We start from the raw sequence: 22,300 nt of genomic DNA on the forward strand, positions 1-22,300 counted from the left end.
TCTCTCTGTTCCATACGTCCTCACATTTATCCTCCTCTTCCTCTGCCATTGTTCCTCACCTCCCCCTTCACCTATTCTGCCTCCTCTCTCGCTTTGTTGTCATATCTCTCGCTTCCCCACAACAGTGAGAGCTTGACAGGTGAAGTGTTTTTGGCATTCTCTCGCTTCTTATGCCTCTCTCTCTCTCGCTCTCTCAGTTCTGACAATGGGTGTGCACACAAGTGTCATTGAGACGCACTCTCACCCACACTCATTCCCTGACACGCACAAAAATACGCCCCTGTATTGAAAACTTGTAATGTCCAAAGTCATCGAACGAACACACATCCACACACTTGAGGAGGACCATTATGTGAATACCTAATCATCCGTTTTCCTGCTTTACCGCGTTCCTGCACAATGGAGGCGGTTCTGTCCGAGTGTGTATGCAATAGGGAAAGTGCGAGCTCCAAGTCAGATATACTGTATATTGTCTGGGAGGCAAACCCTGTGTGCACGATGGTGAGACGTTTGTTTATGAGACGCTCTTTTGTCCGAAAGGCATACGAGGAAATGTGTTTGTGTGAGACGGGCCGCCCGCCTCTGCATTCTACTCCGGCTCTGCCTTTCAACTCTCCCGCTCTCGAGGTTTCAATTTGTCCATAATTTAGCTGTAAACGATTTTTCCTCTACGCGTGGACTTTGTGTTCCTCAGTGACGGCGAGCGTGTGTGTGTTAGCGCGCATGTTGCCGTCGAGGGGCATTCTACGTTTTGTTAGATCGGCGGACGGCAGTACTTTAGATCGTAAAGCGATGAAATTATACCCCTGCAAGTGCAGACAGAAGACAAAGAGGGATCCTGTGATCCTATTGGTCGGAAATGGCACAAGGAGGAAGTGTTTAGACCTTTAATGCGGGGACGTCTGAGTGAGTAAATATGAGGGACAAATGCCAGGAGGCAAAGTTTTCCTTCACTGCTCCTTGTGAGAGTCCCGACTTCTCGATGCGGTCGAGCAGGAATTCAAGTCCACTGATTTAATGCCAGGCTACACTATTTGTCCAGCCTCGGCCCTATTTCCACAGCCTTGCAGGAAGAATTCAACCGTGCTACCACCTAACACCTTTCTCCCCCAAATGTATTTGTTTCTCTTAAGGCAGTGGTTACACTCTCCGGCTGTGCAACACCCCATCAAACCCCAACAATACAAGTCTCAGCAAACAATTTGTAAACCAACCTAAACTGAACCAGGCCCAACGTTTGATATCAGAGGACCGGAGCACAGTCGGCCTGGTCTGATGTGGAGCAAAGAATATTTAACTTCTAATTCATAGATACTCTGCAGCTTGAATGTTCTCACCCTTATAGCTTCACAGATTTTTGATGTCTGACGTCCACAGGATTCATTGACAGCTCTGCATTACCTCATGGCCTGGTAGACTGGTTTAACTTTAGGCTTCAGCTCTTTACTGTGTAATTCACAAATCTTTTAGATTCAAAGATGAGTTAACACATTCCTTCTTGACCTTTGACCTCAGGATCCGCTAGTAACTCTACAGAGCTAACCCACCCATAATGCATTGAGTGCAGGGTACAGTGTCTGCCAGCTTTCACACTGATATAGGATGTCAGGCAGATTCAGAGCTATAATAAGTTGCGGGCGCTGCTGTATTATATTTCAGATGACAGCAACATGACATGATTTACTAACATGCACAGTATCAGATACCTGCAGCAGAGTTTGACTGACAAGGGTTTTTAAGGACGGGCAGTAAAAGATTGGACGGACGCCACAGTAGTTTGTGCGGCGTCTTTATTTCAAGGACTTTCCTGCCAGTTTGATTGTTTCACGACAGGAAAATAAATATCGGCGGATTCTCTTCTTCTCTGCGCGGCGGGAAATAAATAACATGTTCCTGTGGACAATCGGTGCAATATTGAAAACCAAATCTCAAAGGTCATTAAACAAACTGCATCAGATCCATCACCCAGGGCCGATGCATGACAGTGACTGATCGATGCTCATTTTTAAAACCAAAAAGGCGTGTGCAGATACAGTGTATTGACAGACTGATGACACACTCAGCTGCGACGTGCACCACAGTCCCACCGAAGTGCAGATAATAACCAACCCGTGCATGCATGCAGAATGTTAAATGTGATTAAGTGTCTCATTTGAATCGTTTCAGGTTAAGGGCTTCAGACAGCCAGTATTGATCACTTTAGCAGCGTAGCATTGATTGCTTAAATGGTAATGTTGTTAAATAAGCACCATAATATCCATCATAGTCAACGTGTCATGTATTCACAGCAATGGCGAATGTCTAATTCTAGTTTATAATAATAAAAAAAGTCACTATCAGTGGTTTCAGAAACGACAAACACGCGCACCCCCGAGTGTACTGCGGTGTTCAGGGTAATAAACTCACAGCTCGTTATTAACTCCATGTTTAATACTGCGGTTTTTGCCGGTTAGGAGAAAAAAAAAGAAGCCGTCATTATGTCCTTGGAACGAGGCGGGTGAATAGGCGGCCGTGTAATATTGGCGTTCTGAAGAGCGTTCGTGAGACGGAGAGGGAGCTTGGCAGTGCTCTTAGACAGATGCCTTCATTATGTGTAGCTGTAAACGCAGCAGCCAGATGAGCAAATGAAGAAGCTGCCAATAAGCGCGGCGCTTTTAGAAGCGCTGCCAAAAAGATTGCGCGTCTTTAAAAAAAAAAAAACGGCTCGGTCGCTTTTATTGCTTTTTATTTTAAACAATTTTGCAGACAAAGAGAAAATTGGCGTGTGTGGGGGAATATTTCGATGTGTGTCAGAGAGAGAGAGTGAGTTAAGAGTTTGTTGTACGGGCATCAATCCCTTTTTAACGTGTGGAAGGGGAGAGAGAGAGAGAGAGAGAATATTTGTCTGTTTAGGCTAGCTAATTAGTCTTAAATGACCACCCTCCATCTTCATCAGGTTGAAAAAGAGTGACAGAGAGGGAGCGGCAGTTAGGAGGACGGAAAGCAACAAAGCCTCGCATTAATCGAAAGAGGCTCTGACAAACGAGAGGTGGCCATGGAGAGCGGGGGACGGACCTGAGATGAATTAGAAAAAGCGAGTCGTTCGACCCAGAGCGGCTGCACAAATAAAGTGAAGCATCATGTCGGACCAAAGGTTCAGGCCTGTGTTTGGTAGATATGTTGAGCTCTATAGAGAATGCTCACTTTTATACAGTTTGCCGGGAAACCACTTACTGCGATGCATTGTAATACCTTTTCTCGTTCCTCCATTTTGTCATTGAGCCTCTTTTGTCAGGTCTCTCTGCTTGTCTTGCGATTTCCTTCCCTCCTTTCATCGACACGCTTTCTGTCATTCACTCGTTCTCTTTCTTTCTATTTCTCTTCACCTCCTTTGTTTGCGCCTCGTTGAAAGGTGGATGTAGCAGCCGGTATCCTGCTCTTTGCTCTTGGCTTTGATTTCCTCTCTGAACGTGGGAGTTGCTGCCACATCAGCAATTATCCTCCCTCTCCAGTTTTCCCTTTTCACATATCTTTGCACGCACATTTATAGAAAGATATCCTAGCTAGGATGAACTCTGGATAATTTTTCTTATTAATAATTAAGGGACTAAAACCTAGTAACATGATTGGCCAACGCTCATTTTCTTCCTTCTTTCATCCCTCCTTCTCTCTCCTGCTCAATATGGCCGAATATCAAGCAAACTATTTTCATACTGGTACTTATACGATACCTTGACTTTAATAATGGATCCATAACTTTTGGTTTTACCTTACTTCAAGTTCATAAAGTCCATTTTACAGTAAAAAACATAAATAAAATATTTGTTTTTATTCTTCATCCCCCTGAAAGATATTATTGAATCTACTGAAAGCAGTTTAACAACATAAAAAAAACAAACGTATTCACTATAACTTGAAGTTGTCTGGTAACATAATGGGGGGGAAAGTAGTTCCAGTGACGTTAGACAGCCACTCAGCAGCTTTATTAGATGTTGATGCGAGGAGGCCGCATGCAAACATGGTTCACTGAGGCTAACCAGGTTCGCTCCATAGAGAAATGACACTGCTACTTTTTTCTACTAAACTGCATCAAAGCAATTCGGTTGGTGTCATAAAAGCAGCAAAGTTTGGCCCCAGTCCCTTGTTTCTGTTTTATTCCTTTAGCTCGTGTCTTCTGTTATATCTTCCCCTCCTCTCCCTCGTTTGCGTCTTCCTTCTCCTTTTTCCTCCTCTGTTTATGCCTCTGTGCATTTCTCCCTTTTCTCAACACCACAAGGAAACACACTACAGTAAACAATCCACTGCTTCTTCCTCTGGCCACACACAGCCTGTGAGTGTGTCTGTGTCCATTAAATAACCACTGACAAGCATATACCGCTGAGATTCCGCATAGATGACATGCCTGGCTGCTCGGTAATGAGCTGCATAATGTTTATAATAAGTGTTGAGTGTTTGAGTAAATATTTTGTATGACAGGACATTACCTGAATCTGCCTCTATATCACTTAATTCATTGACGTTGGTGTAAAAGTTACAGCCTTCACTCTCCACTTAAATCAGGCTTTTGTGTCCATCAAGCACTCAGAGCACTTTGCAGTGCAGGTCTCACCCATGCGTGAATTCACATGCATCACGAGCAGTTAGAGGTTCAGTGTCTTGCTCAAGGACACTTGGACAGGGACCTTTCAATTACTAGATGACTGCTCCACCTCCTGATCCCCAACGCCACAAGCGCTTGTACGTGTGTGTGTGGGTGTGTGTGTGCTCTCTGAGGGGTTTTGTTTGGTTTTGTGAGCACATCATAAAATAATTTTAAGGTGATTATAATTGTGCAGTGAAGCATACAGTGAGTGATTGAGAAGTAAGCAGATGAATAAGAATAAGGGTGTCTGAGCGTGATCCTTCGTGCTGACATCAGGGGAGAATATCATTTGTGTGGGTGTTTGAGAGAGAGAGAGAGAGGGAGTGAGTTGAGGCGATTCATGATAATGGAAAGATGCTGATCATGATTATAATCGGATACGCCATAGTTTTTGGTTGTATGAAATGTTTTTCATGCTCATGGACAAACTTGACTTTCTAAGGTCTAAAGCATTTCAGTGTGTCGTGTTAGACACGTTCTGTGCTGTACTTATCACAGTGCGTTAAGATAAAGACAATTACTCCCCATTTATGAGAGGAGATAACTGTTCGGATCTGACAACAACAAGGAGAGGACTTTTAGCCGTGTAACCACAGACTGTCACTAATATTTATCTTGAGTTAAAATACTAAATGCCCTGTTTGCATGTTAGAGGTGTTGCACTTGTGCCAAGTTAGCTTTAAGGATCGGTTTTCAAAACTATATTCAACTTCCTCTGTATAAACAAGTTAACTCTCATGACTTGTTATGTTTTCATCCCAGTCCGTTTGTTGGTTGGTTGTTTTTCGTGTTTGTATTCAAGCTACACAAAAATAATTGAACAGAAATTTTATTTTGGTTCAAATCCGGATCAGAAGGCGGATCCATGAATCTCTTTATCAAATGTTTTGACATTATCACAGTTCCTTTAGGAAATAATTCTTTAATCCGGCATATTCAGGGAACTGATATCTATGAATGTGTGACATGAGGTGCAACGTGGGAACTGTTGGGCTTTGATGAAGGTATACGCTCTACGTGCTATTCTAGTTTCTTATTTAATTTTGCTCAGTAAGATAAACAACTTCAGATTCAACGGTGACTACTTCTGCCACAGTGGAGCAGAGCAACGAGTATCATGACCATCCGCTCCAACACGTCAGCTGACAGTCCTGTGTGCTTTGGTTTAGGCCTCCTGTACCGGCGGCGGCTGTTCTAACGATATAGGTGTTTCTACAGCGTTGACCTTTCCTGTTGAGATTTTATATGAAGTCCTGTAGCTTTCCTGTGCCGCCGCACTATCCTCTTCACGTGTGAATCCTGACAAGACTGCACTCCCCTACATGAGCAACACCATTGAAACCCAAGGCTGGACTTAATGAAATCCTAATTTGCATGAATTACCATGACCTAAATGATAAATTAAACTGTAATTTCCATACGATCCGTCCAGTAATCCCCTTTGGATTCCTCCCAAGCCTGTTCTGCAGCCTCGGGGCTTCTGAGTCAAGTCGTATCAAAGACTTGATGAAAACCAGAGAATTTAGCATCAAACAGAGGTGGATCCTGGGTAAGGCCCTGGGACAGATGTGCATTTGGGGATGGCAGCAGAGGGAGGGGACATGAGTCTTCTCCCGAGCTGGAAGCGGAGGAAGTGACTCCGGGTTTTTTTCCTTGGGTTTGAAAGTGTTTCCACCAAACAGGGGTGAGAGCAATCGGCCTGGATCTAGATGAAGACTTCAGATCCGATTTGACCGTGCTGCCATGAACCTAAAGGGATTTGTAAAGCACCAATTCACTCTGCATGACATATTGTACCTTCGACCCACTGAAGCCTGTTGAAAGGGGGCCGGGTCGGCTGTCTGTCGGAGCTGGCCTGTCGCAGGTCATGTTTGTCAGTATTGTTAGGATGTCCCTCCCCACACACCAACTAGCAGAGTGGCTGCCAGGCGCCACTGCTCGCATTCAAATGATTCACCAGTTAGTCAGAAAGAGCTGTGAGTGGAATATAATGTGGTGAAATGACAGATGAAATCCATCCCAGCCAGACGAAAAAGAAGCGCTGGCGTTTTGCTGGGCTGTGGTGCACGCAGCGGGTCTACCTATCGGCGTGTCACGCTGAGGAGCCTGTAGAGGAGATCATTTCATTTCATAAGCCTTGAACATAAATTGTCTCGAGTGCCTCCCCGTCTCCCTCCCTGTGTCGAGAGAGAATTCCCTCGCATGCCAACACAAGAACACATACATCAAAGATGCATTTACAGTCTGCTCAGTGCATTGGGTTTAATTAGACGGGTTCCCTGCTGAGGCTTGGTTTGTGGAAACGGAGACCCAAGGACTCCATCCCAGCTGCACACAGTTATGTTGCATGGCTCATTGATCCAAACCAGTAAATAACACTCCAGCAGTGAGGATGGATGTGGAGGTTGAGCATGCGTGTGCGCGTGCAGTTTGATGAGCCCCCTCTTGTGTACTCTCACACACATGTAAATTAATCATGTTTGTCGACATGAAGTAATTATTTTCACAGGTCCCTTAATGCATCACGGTGTATAGGCATGTTTTTATTAAGCATATGTTGATTCCTCTGTAGATACATTACAGATCCATAAGCTTTGGGCCCTGGAGGTCATGATGCCATCTTTATATTGAGAAGAGTAGTGTTTTTTAATCCTCAACAAATCCCACAAGCCCCCCTCTAACAATGATTTATTGATCCTCCAATGAAATGAACATGGCAGTGTAGTTAATGAGTTCATCACATCCACATCAACCGGCTGCAAAAATATTTTATTACCTCTGTCAAGAAGGTTATGTTTTCACCCTTGTGCGCGTATTGGTAAGTTATTGTTAGTAAGCAAGATCACAGTAGTGTTCTTGTAAAGTCATATACTTTTTACAGTAAATAGATGCATGATAGCACCAGCCTGATACCTCCACACCGCTCTGAGATGAGAACAACCACAGAAACTCCCACATTCTGTATTTTCTCTCATTTCAGATGAATGGCCATTCACACTGCTATATCACGGAATCTGTATTTTTACACAATTTCCCGTAAAAAAGACTTGAAAACAAACGAGTGCTTGGCTGGGCTCCTTTCCCGACCGGGGTCATAAGAGAATGCTTTGTTTCTTACAAAAAAAAAAGGTTCAAATTGAGTTTCTGTTCTAACCAGCGTGTCATCAGCATTTTTTCCTCACCTTGAACCAACCCTCTTCTTACCTCTCTTTATCTTTCCCCCCCTCCTACACTCTTCCATTGGCCCTCTTCTGTATTCTCCTTCAGTCTTTCCCACTTTACTCCAGTGTATGTACTTTAATTTGCCAGAGCAGCAGCAGCAGCATTGGCATACAAATACTGTGTCCAAGAACTGAGCTAAATTCTCTTTAGTTTTCCTGTAGCAGGGCTGAACCGCACTGTGTTATCTTATAGCCAATCTGTTTGTTTGTTTTCCTCCCCTCATCGTTCTCTTCAATATTAATTTGTACGTGCGCTTCCTTCAGTATTCCATCCTCCCTCTTCACTGCTCCCGTTGTTTCCCCCCTTTCATGTTGTATTTATTGCACACAATTTATCTCTCTCCCAGCTGCACTCGCTCCTCATTGTTGTCACCATTTTATTCTGCCAAAGCTCATGTTTTCCACATTATCTGGGCCGGTCTGTGACTCATAGGCTTGTGTCATTATGGGCGCATGTATCTGTGTGTATTTGTGTTTTATTTTTGTTATGGCCATGTTGTGTGTGTGCGCATGTTTTGTTTGTGCTTCTTGTTGGATGTCTTTCCTGTGGGTTTGCCAAATGTGCAGTGTGGTAGCGGATACATATTTAACTATATGTGCACTTTGTGTCTTGATGCATATAGCCATGATTGTTTGTGTGTGTGTGTGTGTGGAGGGGCTTATATATCTGTCTTTCCTCTCTCCATCTCTCTCTATTTGTGCCTTCCTCTCTGCAATTTTCCAAGTGAGAGAACTTGGATTGCATTTTATCAGGCCTATATTGGCTTTTTACATTTTTCGGTTTGTGTGTGTGTGTTTGTGTGTGTGTGTGTCTGCTGCTGCGCTTTTGCCTGTATTGTCGAGTTGTTGTGTTAAGACCTTTAGCTTCACATAACTGTCTCCCCCTCAAATGAAAATCTCAACCGACTGACTGGGCGGTAGTGTGACTGCGTTCTAAGGGCCAGTTAGTTATTGGTGGGTTTTGAATGGACTTCTGAATGATTGCAGCACTCTATTTCCAACATGTTTATCTGATACATAAATAAGGATATTTAACAGTTAAAAACATTGGGATTTCCACATTTAATGTTGCCCATATTGTTCGAATACAGTACCTGGAATACACAGATAAGAGTGAAATACACAGTATATATAGATATATACGTTTATGTTGTTTAGTATAAGTAGTTATTCAGGATTCATCATATTTTTTAACCTTCTCACTGTTTTTGGCCCAATTCAAGGCATCACCTGTAATGCGAACTGTTTTCTCTCACTGCAGAGTGAGCTCAGGTTTTCATGTCTCTTCACGGCGTGATATTAGGACATTTAAAGTATTTATCACAAAGGGTATGTGAGGATATATATTTCTAATTTGAAGGAGTTTCATGAAGGATTTCACTGGTTTGTGGCCCGGTTAGACTTCAAACCAGGCTATGAGCCATGAACACCAACACAGCTGAATCAATATGGAGCTGTCCAGACGGACATCATGTCAATATCTTATGTTTTCTCAACCAGCATGGTGTCTTCAAAACCTCCCACAGCACATAAATTATATACACATCAGTCCAGACCTCATATTGGAGAGCGCTCACCTCCACTGGTTTCCAAGTAGGCCTTAAAACATGGAGTACTACAAAGTTAACAGCGGATAGAGGAGTCAAATATAAATGAAGGATTACTCACATGGGATATAAGTCTGCTGCTGCCCAGAGGTTGAACCGTTAAAGGTCTCAGCTCTGCCGGTGATATTTAAACACCCGCTGTGACATTGGTGACCCTCTTTAAACTTAACCACTTCATGCATCAGCTTGGATTAATCTCAGGTAAAATAGAAGCTTTGTGAGAACGCATCTAAGAGGAATTCCAGAAGGAGGTGGGAGCTGGACGCAATCTAGTCGGATATCGAAAAGATGTGATTGAATTCCATCTCTCCGGACAGATGCACATTCTTTACAACTCCCAAGTTTAACTGCGTCAGCAAGCAATCTGTGGAAATGGCCTCCACAACGTCTGCTCCTTGTGATATTGGCATCTGGAAATTGCCTTTCAATTAGCCATTGTTCGCCCTGTCTCCTGAAAGCCACAGGAGAAAATGACTCCAGCCATTATAACTGTTTTACGATTATCTGACCCCTGATCAGTTCAGCCAATGGAGAATCTGTGAGGCTACAGTGCGTTGATCTGTCAATAGTGTGAGTGAGAGGCCATGGAGATGTTAAAAACTTATTGTCACATGCAGTCAATACATGCAATTAATCTATTCTATGGCGGTTTGAGTTAATGTTGATGGTTGGGCTTGAAGTGCACACATTCTTTTCCATCAGGTGTTTTTTGAAGTTCTCACACAGCCCGAGGTGCATCACCACCATGGAACTGAACCTCCTAATAGAAACGTATAAAGTGTAGAAATTAAATTGTATTAAATCTCATTTGGGTTTCATGTCGAGGGAATTGAAAAGACAAGTGTAATTAGAGGTTTGATCGGAGGTTAAATCGTGTTGAGTCGAATAGCAGGCTCCTGACTAATGTTAAGTGTTCATTTAACTTTAATAAACTCTAAATATAGTAAAGTTCTTTGCAAAACAAGTCCGTATTTTTCTTCTGAAATTGTCTCACCTTCAAAAATAGTGATTCTCCTCGTTCCCGACGGCTTCTCAGGATTGGAAGGACCAAATGTCCTTGTGAGGCCACCACGTAATCATCCTCACTGGAATAAAAACTCTCCTACTGTGAAGTTGTGGAAGGTTTCTGTTCATCACTATTTTTATTGGATGACAGATTTTTAGGAAAATGGGGATTTGGTGTGCAAAGCCTTTTTAAATGCAGTGTTTCCCACAGAGTCTGATCCTTTGAGTGCAGCGGCCTGGTGCAGGGGGCAGACAGATGAAGATTGGTAATTGTGATGTACGGGGAACATGCAGGCAGCACGCTCTCATTTGAATTATGTGTTGTGTTATTAGAATCCTATGCATTATCACAAGAGCGTGCACGGGTAAATCAGAAACTACCAGTCCCACTGAGTTCTGCTTGACCAGCAACACGACACGTTTTCCCATGGTGCGCCAGTTGACTGTGACAGCTGGACAGATGGGTCCATTGTCACTATCTGTGTGTGAGAGTGAGCGACGCACGCAGCTCAACAATAATGTGCGTGCATCAAATTCATTATCAACACATGGTCGTCAAATCAAGTGTGTAACTAGCAGTCATTTAATTTGTGGATTAACCAGTTAGCGTTTGTATATATACAATTTTGCAATGATTGACAGACTGTTTATTTATTTGCAAATGTATTTAAACAAAAAGAAAGAAGACATTTCCCCCAAACCTTTGCTCTATAGATGTTTCCGTCTACGCCTGTTGGTTGCTTGGCACCATACCACCCTTAGATGTGTCGTGTAACATTCAGTCTGAACGATGATGGCAGTTGTCAAAGCTCTTAGCACTCTGAGTTTATGATAATCTGTCCCAGCTGATCTGACAACGACTCACTGATTGTTTACATGCATGTGTAAACATATTTGTTTGCCAAATATGTTGCTGATGCTCTAAAGACGATAAATAGGCGCTAATTAGATGTTTCTAAATTTGTCAATAAACACACTGCTCTTATAGGAATGTGTTTACATCAATGTAAGAATCCCTGCAATCATTCTGCACTGAATTCATTTTCATTGGAGATTCTATGCATTTGCACAGTGTTTTTGTTTCCCTCTCTGTATTTAAACTCTCCCTCTCTCCACTTCTGTCCTCCTCCTCCTCCTCTTCTTATCTGCATGCACTGTCTCCCTGCTTTCGGCCTCTGTCATCTCGCTCCATGCCGCCTTCTGGAAGCCAGGGTTATTTTGTATTCCACTCCTCACACTTCCATCTGCTTCATAACAAGGGAAGCAGGAATTATTAATAGGCTGATAGTGAGCCCTGAGAAAATAGGGGAGAAAGCGAGCTGAAAAGGGAAGGATATCTAATCAAATATCCTCCTTTTTTTGTGTGGACGTGTCGGGGTGTGTGTGTGTGTGTGTGTGTTTGTGTTTGTATGTGTGAGTTTTCCACCCCATCCACACTCACACCATATCCTTGCCCATTTCCTCTTATCACCTCCAACTCTTTCCCTCCTCTTTTCATCCTTTTCATCTCTGTTTACTTCACACTATTATTTACACATTTTCAAAACTCTCCCCCATTTCCATGGCAAATTGGGAAAAACAATTATCCCATTCTGTCATCTTCTCCTCCTCACTCTGATGTTTTTCTTCTCACATTGATTAACAGTGATTAATATTTCCCCCCCTCTCTCCATCCCTCCCTCTCCCTCCTTCTCCCTCTGTCTCCAACCATCTCCTGTTTGCATTTGCGCATCAAACAGGCGGCACACTTTTTTGGCTGCCAGCTAAATTGATGTCAAAATGCCATCCTCATGCCACAATGATTCAAATTTCTTATTTCCACCACGCAGACAACTCTTCCCCCCTCGTCCGTCTCTCCATTTCTCACCTCCCCTCTCTGCAGGCTGCCTCGTCTTTTCTTCTGTTTGCCATCTAAAACCATCTAATGAAATTCATACAAAACAAGACGGGCGGCTTCATGCCTCCTCACTGTCTTTCGCTTTGTCTTCGTTTGTTTGTCTTTCATACTCTCTCTCTCGCTTCATTTGGTCCGTCTTTACTCCTTTTTCCATCAGTCCTTTGCACCATGCTTGTCCTTTACTTTCTCTCTATTGAAAACCTTTTCTTCCAGGTCTTTCATTTTCATTTCTCCCCCTCGATTTGTACTGTTGTCTTTGTTTTCATCCATCCTTCCTGCTGCCTTTTCTCTCTGCTACTCTGTTTTTCTATGTCTCTATTCCTGCAGGCCCGACTTGGAAACACTTTGGCTTTATTTCCACTTATTTATTGAGACAAGAGTGTGTGTGTGTGTGCGTGTGTGTGTGTGTGTGTGTGTGTGTGTGTGTGTGGATGGAAGGTGTGTACACATTTGCTAGACAAGAGTCTGCATTAGTTTTTACCGAAATGAGAAATACATTTCTGCTTTGCTCTTTACCACCTGCCCCGGAGCCATCGTGAAAAATGTATTTATTTATTTGCCGGAGACACAGTTTGTGTGAACACCGACGCAGCCATAATGCTGAGAAGAAAACGCACAGACACACAAACACCCTGATACAGTACGCACCCCGTTCACTAATGAAGTTTGGAAATCAAGCGTTCACAAGAAGTAGATGTTTTGCCACATGTGGGAGGCGGGGAGGGGCGAGCTGGAGTCAATGGAAGATAGAGGGATGAGAGGAGAGACAGGAGGAAGGAGTGGAGATATGAAAAGAGGAGAGCACAACCGGAGAAGGGTGGAAAGGGAAGCGGCTGAAAGGTACAGTTTATAAGAAAAGGACCAGGGCAAGAATGAGCGATAGAGGGAAGCAGGATTTATATCCGATCATAACACAGTGTCTGTTCTTCTCTGCCGCTCTTGCTCACACTTTCCATCATTTCCTGCAGTGGCATCTCCGTTTCCTCCTGCCATCCAACCAACTTCTTCTCCTCCTTCCTCCCTCCCTCCCTCCCTCCCTCCACCATTTTTCAACATCTCCATCCCTCCCTTCCAATTCTTCACTTTCTTCAACTTCTTTTTTGCCTGCCCTATTTAGTTTCATAAACTTTTTGATTATACAATTACTTGCTTTTTTTATTGAGGATTAGATGACCAGATTGTTGCCAGTCTCCTACTTATCAGTTCAATTTGAAGGCAGACGATGAGAATCTTAAGAGAGGGGAAACTTGATCAGACTGAGAGTTACTGAAGGCAGGTGATATTAGAAGGGTGCTCACATTGCTCAGAGAGCGCACACATGCTCAACATCCACATTTGATAAGCAGGTCAAGGATAATTTTTTCCACTTTCTTTGCATCGTTTCCCACATAATTAAATTAATCATGGCTGGGGACGAAGGACGCTCTAAACAGATTGCGAGTGACAGGTACACAGACTAAAGAGAGAGAGAGAGAACTTCCTGTGTCGCTTGTGGGTAGGTACACACAACTGCAGCCGAAACGATGGACGGTAACAACTTACCGGACGATAGTGTAAGTGAGCATCTGGTGGAAAGCATCGGTAAACTCCTTAATGAAGCAAAACCCTACGTGGGAGATCTCTGTTATTATGAGAAGTGTCCATTTCTTTTGGTTTAGTATGAAACTGGCCAGGCAAATGGTTGGCGGCCTCATAATAATTGATAGGAAACTGCTTTGGCATGGTGAGATAGGGCATTAGCACCGGGGTTGGTACTCCCTCTGGGCACGGTCACAAATATGCAAATGTGTCGCTGGTGAACGTTTGGCTCCCAGTTCACTCCAATCAGAGCAAGAGAGGAGGCGTGGCCTCGCATGGAGTTCAACTTTGGTGAACTTTGCATTCCTGTATATGTGACCTGGCTCTCACAGCCCCCTTCCAGTTTGATTCAGCCAAATGAGTGAAAATCTATATTGAATTATTCCCTTTACATTTGTCTTCTACTCTCATTTTGTGTGCATGTATGACGCAATTTTCTTAAAGCGTAACCTGCTTTCTGTAATCCCACCTGATCTCCATTCTTCCCTTCATTATTATGTCCTCCGCCAATTTACCATCTTCCGTCCTTACCCGGAGCCATTTCTTTTCCCTCGCTCCCTCCTCAATTGGACGTGGCCCTCCCTCTCATCCCACACTCCCATTTATCCGTCTTATCCCTCCATTCCCTCTTCCCACTCGCATCTCAACTCCTCTGTCCCGCTGCGTCTCCACCTTCGCTTCCTCTCATCGCCTCTTTGACTTCATTCCCTCTGTCCTTTTGAGAGCGGCCAAATCCAGTCCCCTTCACACTCCCACTTTTCCCGTTCGCTTTCTCCAGCGTTTTTATCCTCTTCCATACTCCCACTCCCTCTGCCTCCCTTCATTAAATTTGTCCCTCCCTCGCCTTGAATCGGAGAAGTATGGCTCTCGCCTTCATCCCTGTGAGTCTCGAGGCTGCAGGAGAATATTATCTTTACCTCCCTGCCTGTTTGTCATATTTCATTGTCTATCTCTTCATCTCCTATGGCCACAACAAGCTGCCTTCCTCTGCTCGCTAAGCTTCTTCTTTCTTTCTCTTCCGCTCCCCCTTTCATTTCTGGGCGTACAGCCACCCTCTTCTCCCTTGCTAACGAGCTGAGTGAAATGAGTGAAAATGATATGCAATTAGTACTCAGCCTTTGTGTGTGTGCGTGTGTGTGCGCATGTGCGATGCATGCACATGTGACAAACTTTGTGTGTCATGTTGTGTGTCACCGTGTCCTTCTAGTGAGTGCAAGTCTAATGTACTTTCCTTGTACCGAGATAATGCAGGAAAGTGTCCAGCGAGAGCGAGTCATGCAAATGTGTGCGCACATGTGTGAACAATACCAGGAGTGCTTTCCCAGGTATCTGTGTATGCATAAATCTATTTCATACACATATTTTTATGAAAAAAATTGAGATTTAATGGAAAAAGACTACATTTGCGTGCAGGTTCTCATTCCTCTGTCATAGGTCGGCACATTACACATCCTCCACTGTGATCTCCTCCACCCTGACTACCTAACCCCCTGTGCATAACTCTGGACGGACAAGATAACTAATTTTAATATAATTACATTTTAATGAAACCTATATCGCACTCTTGACTCTGGAGATGACCTGTAGTAATTCCGGGGCGATCCTCCTTTTAAAAGGGGAATGTAAATTTTGGCTTTGATATTCATATTTGTCCTTCAGTGGTTTGGAGACGGACTGCAGGTTCATGCCCGTCAGCTAATTACACCGTAGGATTTATTATTTGGACAAGATGGGCGAGCAGTATCCATATACTGGATAAACTGAATTTAAAGGTAAAAACACATCTGTAATGAGTGGCATCATATACTAATGAGGAAGACGTCTCGGCTGCAGCTCCATGTACAACATGGTCGGCACATCTTCCTCAAAGCAACCCGAACTCCGACTAAATCGACCCCGTTTTCCTTTTGGTCCAACATTTCCATGCTCGCTCACATTTACAGTTGCTGGGTGGCTTTAAAAATAGAACAGGCCTCATTGTCTTTTTGATGGTAATATCCCCGATTATCTAACATGACGTGCATAATGAGATGTTAAAGTCGACCCAGTTAGTGCTGATGTCATAATGTGCTGCAACAAAATGCTCTGTCGATTTGAGTGTGCTCAGATCTGCCGTGGCTCGGATGAAACATTTGCATGAGAGGATAAACAATGTGTTCGCGGCATTGAGCCGGACTTCAGACGAAAGGGTCCTCCTCATCTTTCAAGTTCAACTGGAGTTTAGACTTCTGCCCAAGACCACAAGAGCTGATGTGGAGTCCTGAAGTGGAGCTTTACGGCGGAATGTGATTTCTTTACAACACTAGTCCAGCTTAAGAATAACATTTTGTTTTGTTTGAGGTGCCACAGGAGAAGTGTGAGTTTAACCTTAAGCTATGATATATGGTGGAGAGGGGTTAGTTGGTTACATTAAGGCTGTGTCAGGGCGGTATGACTAGCTGTCTCAACATCTAAATTCATGCACGTAATTAAGAAACAGCACATTCATGGTGATAGGTTTTCATCCATACTCAGAATTGCGACTCGTAGGGGAATGTGTCCATTGCTGGATTTTAAATTAAGATTAAGATTAAGATTTGTTTATTTATACCAAACACATGCACAGACATGCACAACACACTCATGCAATGGTAGGTAAATGTAACCTCTGCATTTAACCCATCTGGTGCAGGACACACAGAGCAGTGAGCAGCCATGTATGGTGCTCGGGGAGCAGTTGTTAGGGGAGTAAGGTGCCTTGCTCAGGGGCGCTAGACAGGGTAGGGAGAATTCTCTTGGATTTTTGGATAGATCAATCCGAGTTCGTCTTTTGTTGTCTCTCTGTGGAGTCGAACCAGTGACAAACCAGAGACCTTCTCTGCCCATAGTCCAAGTTTCTGCCACTAGACCACCGCCTCTCCATCTCCATCAATCTGGGCCTTTGTCTGGTTCTGCAGTGCAACATGTATGTGAGCAGACTGGTGATCTGTCATTTCACCAGAGAACAAATGTAAGCATACCCGATGCCTTAAGCAACGTGTTGCTTCAGATGGGACGACCAAATGCAAAATAAAGCATTTGCTGTGAGGTGATGTTCTGACAAAATTTCAAAGAACAGATTCACTGGGCAAACTTTTGTTGACACTTGTTGGGGGTTTCCATTTGTTCTTTAGATTACCTGAGATCAAATATAAACCTGGCAGCTATTCAGAGGCTCTAAGAAAGACAAAGGCACCACAGGCAAACAGTCAGAGATGCCAGGCAGTGAAACAGACGTGCTGTATTGGTCCCGTCATCTTAAAAGATTTATGTATTCTTTAACATTGTCAGAAATACAGAATAGCTTCACACCTTTGACACATCAGAACCTTGCTGCGAAGGAAAAGAACATCCTACTGGGAGCCAATGAAAATGTTGAAAGCGAAGAATGGACAGGTTTTTGTTTGACTTTTTTCTCTCGCTCTTGGAACATGAAATCGGGATGAATAGATGTTCCATCATTCGGAAATCAAACAAAGATTACAACTGCTTCCTCCCCAGCATACCAGAGAAAAGGAGACTGTTTCTCCTCTCTGGTTCTTTTGGCTCCTTGTAATGTGATTACTTGTTCATTTTGGGGTGTATGCTCTGCTAAACACATATCAGCTCTAATAACCAGGGCCTTAGGGCAGGTCCTGCACTATTACCTAATGTAATCCGGAGGCCCAGCAGAGGGGCTCCGAGTCCAAATCCACTTTAAACACCTTGTTATTTCACTTGATATTGTGCTTACTGGCTGCATATTCCTAAATAAATTCCTGCTTAATAAAACTCCCACCAACTAATTGACACACAGCAAACCTTGGGCCAGGTAATGTTATGGCTCAGGAGAAGCTCTTGGCTCACGGGGCTCTAGGCAAAACATAATTAAGCTGCTGCGTGTGGTCTTCTGTGTGCTCGCTGCTCGGTGGGTTTATGACACGGTCCATATGAGAGTTTGAGGAAGTGCGGAGGTCAACAACTTTTAGATTTGGTCTGTGAATCAGCATGGAGAACGACTTTATGTAAAATCAGGGTTAGGTGAAGGTTATATAGAAAAAATGATTAAATCTCCATTTATAGTAGAGAACTCTCGAAAGCAGCAGGAGTTTACTCCTATTATTCGTGTTATTCTGCGTCATAATCCATTTGATGGTGAGGAATTATATTTGTCACATTTATAGATCTTTAAATTACAATAAAATGAAAAATACCCTTAAAATAGCATCACCGGAACAATTTTTCACAACATAACATATTTTTTAAGCTGTATAATAACAAATAGTGGAGAATGTGGTTTGTTTATCTTTACCCCGGACATATGCACTCATCACGCATAAATAATATATAAATTCATGTCTCTATTTTCTACTGGTTCTATGATTTATTTCCCTACATTTGTCATAACAGACTCTGTTTCAGCAAGATGCTTATAAAAAAAGACTTTTCTTTTTACTTTCAAAGTCTTCTATAATATGTTGAGAGCAGACACCAACTTTTCAATTTCAACACATTTATTGGCGTGACAATGCACCTGCGGATAATATAAAAGAAAAATAATGTCCATCGTCCATCCGTCCATCCGTCCATCTGACCCTTCTCACTGCTTCCCACAGCTTGTAGTTTATGTGTCTCGACCAGTGTCCGGGTTTATCCACCCTTCAAAAACTAGAAAACTTTTTTTTACATACGTCTTGTGGAGCTCAAGAGATTTGACTTCTTCTGAAAAACATGGAAGAATGAAGCTTTAAAACTAAAACGTTTGGTTTTTGGTGTTGCATCAGGTCTAATTCATGACCATCAGAGGATCGATTTCATTCTGAATACATCCAATGATACGTCGTGAACATGTTGGTTGTGGTTATTGTTTCTCCTCACTTGTGGTTGCAGGTTACAAACCGATTCATCACGGTCATAAGGCATAGAATAGCTGGTGGACAACTTTTTGAATGTCTTCATGATTTACTGAAGACAACATGTCAGTTGTTTGGAGGCAGTGAACATGGATGAAGTCCTTTTTGGATGATTTCCATGATTTAATAACCACTTTGATTCACCAAGCTAAACAAATATTGTTCCACACGGTAATGTAAGTGGGAGCATGGAACTATCGACTTGGCTGACATTGACAGCCAGCTGTTTGTTAATCCAGGACTTGTAGATCGTGCTGTGCAGCCAACGACATCGCTCCCCCGTTGTTTTGTCGTGGTGTTAAACTCTCACGCCCGGTGATGGTGATGCTTCTCATGTTTCAGGTCCTTCCTCCTCGCTGTCTCTGTTTAATCCCCTGTGTTTTCTAACACAGCCTGTTTTGCACAACATCTGTAATCATTGTCATTACACCTTTTTTTCCCCATAACCAGCGTGTCCACTTAATGTAGCGCATTTTTCAACTCTCCCTCCGCTGAAGGCGCATCGCCCTCATCCTCTCCCGGTGTAGTTGGGCCTCATTGTGGAACTTGCTAATGATACAAGAGACTTTTATTCTGTAACTGGCTGCACCGAGGGACAGATGTTGCTGCGGGCTCTTTAATTTGTCAGAATCAAATTAGTATACAATAAATTTCACAAACCCTCCAGGGTCCTCATTCAATCAGCGTTGCCTTATGTTTTCGGAGTGGAATAAATATGTGCGAGGGGAGGGAGAAAGAAAACTTGGCCCAACTTGATTTATATGGAATGAAAAGAGTCTACGCACGGAAGCCAAATGTTTGGATCTTGACTCAGAAAATGTTCACTTGTCTCATTTGCCACTGAATTGTGTTTGTCTGCCTCCATCCCAGTAAATATGCAGCCATTAGAACACACTGATGTGTCATTACGTGTTGGTGTTTGTGAATCTGGATGTTTTCTTTTAATTGCTGTTTTTCTTTTGTACCACTTCTCATGAATATGCAAATGAGGAAGTGGCCGGGTTAATGAGTGAACTAATGACAGAACAAGTGCAGGGACTAATTATTATACCATATTTCAGCTTTAGTGTTCACCAACTGCTTTGTGTATTAATACAGTTTGTGTGTGTGTGTGTGTGGGGGGGGGGGGAATCACTCAAAGTGACTAATATTTGTCTTGTCCTTTAATTATTTAAAGGGTGGAAAAAAACACCAACATGTTCATGAAACTGTGACAAACACATGACGCTAGCGTCCGTCCAAGTTATCAAGAGTGGATCTGCTTTTCCACCAACGCGTTTCACACCAGGCTGATGCATAATTGTCCTTCTGTCTCACCAGAGTGTGGAAACCGACGAATTGAGACATTCAAAAAGACGAAAGCCAAGACTGCGTCCAAAATCTAGGCTCGCTTGTTGATGTGTGCGCCGTCTGTGTTTCATTCACTCTTCAAGGAGAAGATGCTACAGCTGTTATCTGAGTGTGTGTGTCTGGCACCGGACGGGGGGGCCGAGGCGCGGTCATTAAAGAATTATTTATCCCGACACCCGCTGTGTCCATCAACTGCTGCTCTGACAATGTGTCCAGAACAGAATGAAGACAAAATACATTTTGGCTTGTGCATTAGACTGTGCAAGGTCATGAAGCTTAACCCGGGAAGTCTGATTTGAGCTTTACATTTAAATAAATGCATACCGATGAGCCCAAAATATATTTCACTCCTGGACATGGAAGAAAATAATGTCTCTGTCCCTCTCAGATTAAAATTCCTTCTAATAATAATTACTGAATACATATTAGAATAATTTATTTATATATCTCTCTCCCGATCTCTCCCTGTGTACGTGTGTTCATGTGCATGCATACATTTCTCCTGGGATAAAATTCATTTTTTGATATGTATGAGAAATATACTGTTCATGCAAGTGCAGCAACAGAACGAATGGGGAAAGAGCTGTACCGTATAATATATGGTTTACACGGTCTTGAATTGTTTTTGAATTTGATTGAACAAATGGCAAAAGGTTTTGAATGTCAGTTTAATAATATAACAATGAATTATACAAGATAACAACACTATATAGGCACTTTAAATGTAAGTAGACATTAAAAAGTTATTAATAATAACTATAATATTTGTAAAACTATACATTGCAACAATGTTCCAGTTGTTAACTTTGACATGGAGATTATGGTTTTCAATTACCAAAACAATAAGATACAGAGGCAGAGGTGTGCTGGTGTCATATGTTGGACAAAGACCTCTATACCTGTACATGTAAAAAAAGCCGAATTTAAGTGAAACAAAACATTGGTCTTAATGCCTAACACTGGTCCAGGTGCTGTTAAATTGGTGCTTGTATGTGTCGATTGAGATTCTCCAAAGCAAACCTTTGAATAATCCTAAACTTTAAACCAACTTTATAGGTTTCATATCCTGCTTAATCCCCCAAGGGCCAGATGATAACTCATTTCTGACTTTACTGTGTAATTAGTAGATAGATATTGCAGATTTGCCCAAACAGGAGGTGCTGGAAAACTTCTCCAGTCCTCCGGCACCAAGGGCTCAGAAAATATAGATGTTAGCATTTGAATAAATGTCCTCTCTGTTCATTTAAGCTTCAAAAATTCTTCTCCACGGTGACATCAAGGGAAATTAAGAGCTATTCACATCGTGTTCACGGTTTCAATAAATTTGCTCCGCTCATCACTTCCCTCTCTCTCTCTCTCTCCGACAGTGTGGACCTGGTGCATGCCCAGCTGCGTGTGTGTGAGGGCCGCAGCCTGCCAGAGCTGGGCCTCAAACAAGAGAAGATCCGGGTGAACGGCTGCGCCATCCAGTGCAGAGTGACCACGGAGGACCCGTCCAGAGGCTTCCAGCCAGACACCGGCCGGATTGAGGTAGGCTCCGTTTTTAAAAAGCTGCACACTTCAGAGCAGTTTTGAAGTTGTTTTTGATCAACAGGGACCAGAAGGGAAACTCAAGCCTTGACACCTTTTTAAAGCAGCAGTTTTTTTTAGGTTTCGGCATCCAACATGTGGCCCCTCCCTCTTGGTGGTTAAAGTCACAGCTTTGTATCCAACACTAAACATCTATAGTAAGCACTGATATCTACAATTCCCCACCTTGTCTACATTTTTCCAGGATGGACTGTGAGCTCACCACTTTCCATCGTTTGCTGCTTAGATCGTATTTTTTACAGCTTTCAGTCATCAGTCGATGATAGCAGTTTGTTTCCTGGATCTCACGGCACAGATGTGTGAGCAGGAAACACACAGTAGGTTCCTTCCTGTTCTTCCTGTTAGGATGGTTCAATAGATTTGTCATGTTTACCTCTGTAAGAACTGACTGTAGGGAGAAGCTACTCAAAGCACCGCCACACTACCGACGTTGAGGGATTTCTGTTTCACTCTATCTTTGCACCAGCTCCTCCTCTGCAAGCATGTATGATAGAGACACGTGGTCTCATTTGCAGCTCACC

General features: G+C 43.0%; 1 protein-coding gene across 2 annotated transcripts in view; it reads left to right on the forward strand.

Moving 5' to 3' along the window:
- The window catches only part of pcxb (pyruvate carboxylase b), a 256,790-nt gene that overhangs the window by 56,454 nt on the left and 178,036 nt on the right, over positions 1-22,300 (forward strand). For both annotated transcript variants that reach the window (XM_062384277.1, XM_062384278.1), the window contains exon 11: positions 21,557-21,719. In XM_062384277.1, the coding sequence (XP_062240261.1) occupies positions 21,557-21,719 (163 nt within the window). The remainder of the gene's footprint in view (positions 1-21,556; positions 21,720-22,300) is intronic.

Source organism: Platichthys flesus, chromosome 24, assembly GCF_949316205.1.
Source record: "Platichthys flesus chromosome 24, fPlaFle2.1, whole genome shotgun sequence".
NCBI classification, from domain to species: domain Eukaryota; kingdom Metazoa; phylum Chordata; class Actinopteri; order Pleuronectiformes; family Pleuronectidae; genus Platichthys; species Platichthys flesus.